The sequence below is a fragment of the Dipodomys merriami genome, unplaced genomic scaffold (genome assembly GCF_024711535.1).
Source record: "Dipodomys merriami isolate MVZ:Mamm:240054 unplaced genomic scaffold, mDipMer1.0.p SCAF_63, whole genome shotgun sequence".
Lineage (NCBI taxonomy): Eukaryota > Metazoa > Chordata > Mammalia > Rodentia > Heteromyidae > Dipodomys > Dipodomys merriami.
The window spans coordinates 387,153-392,820 of record NW_027206213.1 but is presented as its reverse complement, the minus strand read 5'-3'; the positions used below and the strand labels follow the sequence as shown (position 1 = coordinate 392,820).

At 53.5% G+C, this 5,668-nt stretch overlaps 1 protein-coding gene across 1 annotated transcript; it reads right to left on the bottom strand.

Moving 5' to 3' along the window:
- Positions 1-2,959: 2,959 nt before the first annotated feature.
- On the bottom strand, positions 2,960-4,000 carry Asprv1 (aspartic peptidase retroviral like 1). The gene has a single exon (XM_070004433.1). It carries the CDS (start codon positions 3,998-4,000, stop codon positions 2,960-2,962), a length of 1,041 nt encoding a protein of 346 aa, XP_069860534.1.
- Between the last annotated feature and the right edge of the window lie 1,668 nt (positions 4,001-5,668).

Sequence of the window (5,668 nt, the reverse complement as noted above, 5' to 3'; positions counted from 1 at the left end):
GTCACCCTGCGGGTGGCTACCAGTAGAACTTGGATCAGGGGTTCCCAGGCTGGGCTACACCTTGGGAGCCTGGTAGGTGAGGGAGGTGACTGTAATTAGTCTTCCCAAGATACTCTAACTTGCCACCAGGAATCAACATTTGCCTTCACCTCTGTACCCATTGTCCATCATCCGTGCTGCCATGGCTTCTGGGCTAAGTTCTTTGCTGCTGATTTATTCTAGCTGGTGCCCAGGTGAGTTTTCTGTCCCTCTGAGGCTCAGACCACCCACCTGAGTCAAGTGTGAACTGACTCACAGTCCTGCACACAGTGGTATGTGTAGTCACAGCACCTGAGTCTCATGTGGATCTTAGTGCAAAACCCACAGGTGGTACCTTCCTCCACGAGGCTGTCAGATAGTGTAGAGCCCTTCTCTCACTGGGCTCACTTGAGGGGCTCCTCTTATTCTACAAAGAATCTTCTGACTCAGATGGGCTCTCTTCACTCAGAAACAGAGAATAGAGGGTATCAGTGATAGAGACACCCGTTGGAGTCTACCCAGGATAAGGCTCCACCCACTGCTGGAGTAGGAATAGGGTCAGGGACAGCTTGACTCTTTCCCCAAATTCTGTCCAATTTCCTGGCCCCTCTGCCCCACCTACTCACCCCCCCTTCACCCACTCCTCGCCCTCCCTCCTCAGCCCTCTGCATAGCTAGCAAGGATCTGAAGGATCCGGAAGAAACTAGGTCACAGGGAGGAACTACCTGGTTGTTTCTCAAAAGGTTTGGCCCAGGAGAACAGCAGCATTTGTGAGGCCAGCAGAAAGAGAGGTAAAACAAAACAAAACAAAACAAAACACCAAAAACAAAGCAACACTGTGAAGAGGGCATGAGATTTGGGGGGCATCAGGAGGACCCTGTTCTCTGGGCTTTGGTTTCCTGGGGAAGAAATGGCCTCCCAGTCCCCACCTGTCCACCCTGCATCCGAGGCGCACAGAGCTAATTCCAGTTCAAGTGCTTAGCTGCCCACAAACAGGGTTACAGGGATTAGAGGCGGAGTCATGCCCTAGGCCCAGGAGAATGACAGCTGACTCCTGAAGGAAGCAGGGCACAGAAAGGGCACTGTCCTGACTCTCATCTGCCTCTGATGTCCAGAGGCTTTGAAGGAGGAAGCTACCCCCTGATCTCTTACCAGCTGCTCAGGCTGTCTCTCCTGTGAGTTCTCCGGGTGGCTCTGAGAGGCTCGTTCTACCTGGAGAAGGGAAAATAGCCCTTCATGCCTCCCTTCAAGCAGCTTTCAAAACCCTGCACCTCCATGTGCCTGCATGTTCCTGTGTCTGACCTTGCACTAATTTCTTGGCCTTAGCCCTGAGGACCAGTTTTTCTGAGGTAAATGGTGGAGAGGCTGAATCTGGAACAAATATACTCCTCTGTGGAGCAGCTCCCTTGCCACAAAGCTTTTCCCTGTGGCTTGAAGGGTGTTCAGTCCAGCCCTGTTCAGTTCAAGAGGAAGAGACACAATAAGTTAGAAACAAATAGGGATTGGACCCCCTAAGAGACATATACCCCATTCCTGATTCTCCCTTCCCATTGGGCATCTCTAGTTTCAGGCTCCATTCCAACTTTCTCTAAGGAGATGTCTTCTTATGAGCAAAGCCTCTACCAAGCTGCCTGAGCCCTTCCTACCCTCCCCCACCTACACACACACAGACACACAGACACACACACACACACACACACACACACACACACACACGCACGCACACAGCTGTCTCCTCTGTCTCCCAGAACTCCCATGGACTGCCCTCCACAAGCCAGGACTTGTTGTCTGGCCTCATTTTCTGCCTCCAAGTTCAGGTTCCCAGGGCAGCTGTACAAACCTATTTGTTAGGTAGATACTTTTCCATTTGTTTATAATTAACCATAATTTCCTAATCCTCATCAAGGCATCTTAGAAAATAGCCTTGGGAGTCACTTTTGGGTATACGGAACAATTTGGATGCTAAAACATTATGGATTGAAATAATTAGAAAAGTTATAAGTAGATTATAAATGACAAGCAGAATTATAAAGGGAATACCTCAAAATACTTTACGTTGAGGCTATCTTAGAAAATTCAAGATCTACAGTCATTAGATATTTTCTTTCTTTCTTTTTTTTTAAGGACAAACAAGACAAACATTTCTCACAAGACTGCAGGTTAAGAAGCCATCATCACTCAGGGCCCCACCAAATTTGGTATCTTATCAGACAGACAGACAGACAGACAGACAGACAGACAGACAGACAGACAGACAGACAGATAGATAGATAGATATAGATAGATAGATAGATGAATTTCTTACATCTGCAGGCAAGCCAAACACTGCAAATACTTGAGTACTCATCATTGACACTCCTTCCCTGTTTTCCACATCCCCCTCTCGTTCTGTCTGCTCATCCCCAATCAGCACATTACATGGTTTTTCCATGAACTATACTTTATTGGATTTTGAAGAATTGGCCCAAGTCTCAATGGATTTCAAAGCAAACGACAGAAGGAAATATGCATGGCACCGGGAAGACTGCCCCCTCTTTCCCAAGGCTCTGGCTCACGAGGGCCCTGCAGTCTGACCCAGCCCTGCGGAGCAGATTTCTGGACCTGAAGGTGACCAAGCCACACTTCAGCGCCCCCTCCTCCAGTCCTTTCTCAAAGACAGATTATTTCTAGCCTCCTTTAGGCCTTCAAGTCACTATCACCACCACAGCAGCTCCATGACCACGCCAGGCTGGCTTCCTTCCCTTCTGCCATTTCCATGAAGGTCCCTCTCCCCCACCCCAGGGACAAAGCGAGGCCCCCTGCACCAGGAGGAGGGCCAGGGGCAAGAGCTGGCTTCGGAGGCTGTCCCTGCCCGAGGGCTCCCCCAAGGATACCCACCCTGGGCACTGGTGGGTCTCCCCCCAGCTCTCTGGGAGGCAGGGGCAGGGAGAACGGGGGCTTCTTAGTAGGAGGGCTGCTGTGGGCCCTCCTCTGAAGACGGCTCCTCCTCGATCAGCTCCAGGTCGAACTCATCCTCCAGAGAGCCCCCGACGGGCAGCAGGCGGAACTTCTTTCCCTTCAGGGTGCAGGTGCGGTGCTCGAAGTCCAGGACCGCGTTGTGGTCCTGCAGCACATCGGTGCCGATGATGGCTTCTTCGGCGCTGGCGTTGGCCACCAGGAACTCGGCCTTCAGCTTCAGCTTGCCCAGGGACACCACGGTGTCCCAGACGCCCAGGATCTTCATTTCGGCCCCGTTGGCCACCTTCACCACGTTCTCAAAGGGCCGCAGGGTATCCAGATCGCCGTCCGTGACCTCCTCCCACAGGCTGGGGTGCACCACGGACACCTGCGCCCCCGAGTCCACCAGGAACCTCACCGGCACGCCGCCGATCTTCCCCTTCAGGTAGTAGCCCTTCCCCATGCTGTTGGCAAACACGATCTCTTTGGGCCGGAAGCCCTGGGCCTGCCCGGGCCCCCCGAAGGCCTTCAGGAGGGTGTCCTTCACCACCGCGTAGTCCCCCTGGTCGTGCGCACTGAGTCCGTTGTAGACGTCCAGGGCGTCTCCCCTGAGCGCCTCTTTCAGGAACCGGAGCTTGGTGGCGTGGTCCCAATGGTTGAGGTCATCGATAACCTCGAAGTGGTGCAGCCAGCGGCTCGGGGCTACGTTGGCGCCGTCGAAAGGCTCGGGGATGAAGGCGTGCTCCCGGCGGCCCGCCTGGCTCCTGGCTCCACTCGCGGCCATCCCTCTGCTCGCCTGCGGAACCTCAGCAGCAACCCACGCCAAGGAGAGAAGGCCGCAGAGCAGTGTGGGCGCAATCACGCTGGAGGACAAGGCCTGTCTAAGCAGCGCTGATTCCTTGCCCCGCCTGGGCAAGCAGAAGGGAGCAGATAAGGGCTGTCTGGCTGACTGATGGGCACGGAGGAGCAGGCAGGCAGTTTGCTGTGGCCTGATCTCTCTGCAGAGCCTTTTTGATGCCTGGCCGGCGCCCCCAGGGCTCCCCATTCTCCTTTGTTCTGGAAGCTCCACCCCCCCTCAGCCCCGCCTTCTGGCCAGCATCCTGCCCGACTAGCAGGATGGGTGCCTCACCCTGCTGTACCCATCCATGGGATTGACCCAGGCCAGCCCACGTGGCAAGAAAGGCAGTCTCCGTGGGGGCTGGGGGCAGGTAGGTACCCTCCCCAGCTTGTGTCCCTGAATAACCCAGATGAAGACACAGGCTGTGATGACATTCAGGTGTTTGTCATTAGCCAGAGGAGGGAGGGGGGAGGCAGGGACCAGACTCCCATCTGCTTTTAGTTTGGAAAGCCCCTTTGGGCCTTACCTAAGTGAGTGGTCAAAGGGAAGGACCCTGTGTGTACTGAGCTCCCAGTATTCCCGGGCACTCATCTGGGGGGTCTATTGTATATTCCAAACCAAGTATGGGATCCTGAAGATTCCCTAGAGAAGGAGACAGAAGAGGATCTCAGAATCAGGAAAGCTCAGACAGCATTCTTTTTCTTTTGGGGGAGCGCTGTCTGTCATGGGGCTTGAACTCAGGGCCTGGGTGCTGTCCCTGAGTTCTTTTTTTGCTCAGGATAGGACTTTACCACTTTGAGCCACATCGCCACTTCCAGAAAGCATTCTTTAAGTGAGGTAGGACAGATGCACGCACACACACAACCTCAATTTCTGAATATGCCTTTATCAGTCACCCCTAATTCAGAGTCTTCCCTTTTTCAGGGTAGACCTCACCCCATGGGCTTCCATTAATGCCCAGAAGTGGGCTTACATGGTCTTCTGGGTGTGGAGGTGAATGAAGCCCAGGATCTGACTCTAACTCTGAGTGGGTCCTTCTGAGTTGGGTGAGGGAAACATCTGCCGTGTTGCCATGACACTGAAAAGGGCCTGGAAGGCTTTGGCTGGAGAAGGGAATCTGGGTGACATGTTGCCCCTCCACTTCTAGGGTGAATGACAGACCTGGATGTACCACAGAGGTCCATGGGGGTAGATCTGTGAGCCGGAGGACTGGAGCCTGGCTGGAGTCTGTGCAGTGAGGTTGGGGCCATTGGAAAGACTCAGTTTTATGACTCTGTTCAAATGTCACCTCCTTCATGTAGCTTTCTCTTCCATCCTTAGTACCTGTACATACTTGCAGCCAAACACGTGTTACCAGGTGCACTGATGGTTTGTCCCCAAGTCTATCTCCTGCAACAAACTAGTCTTTGGCTCACAAACCAGCCATTTGTGACTGTCTCTAGGCTTCAATAGAAACTTACTCTGGGACCCAGGAGGTGAGCTTTGAGCTCTAGGTCTGCCTGTGTGTTGTCACCACAGGAGACATGAAGAATGGAAAAGGAAAGATGAATGGAAAGGAAAAGGCCTCAGTGGCACAGTTGTGACTCTGGGCTGCTTTTCCTGGCCAAGATCCTGCCCCTTGACAGTTCTTTATGCCATTCATTACCTAGTACCTGGCTGAATCCCCAATGTACCTGGCTCATTCGTGCCTCTGGAAGTCCCAGGGTCCCCAAGCACACTTCAACACCCTCAAGCTCTGCTCCTGTGTTCGGCACCTTTGACCTGACAAAGTGAGCCAGCAGAGAAGCACTTGGTCAACACCTCTTGCCATAGCTGCCCGGCTAAGGAGGGGCATGGTGGCATTCCAGGAGTCGGGAAGAGGGGGAAGTGGAGCAC

Coding starts and splice junctions, on each gene's coding strand:
- Asprv1 (XM_070004433.1), bottom strand. CDS start 4,000: ATGGGGAGCCCTGGGGGCGCCGGCCAGGCATCAAAAAGGCTCTGCAGA.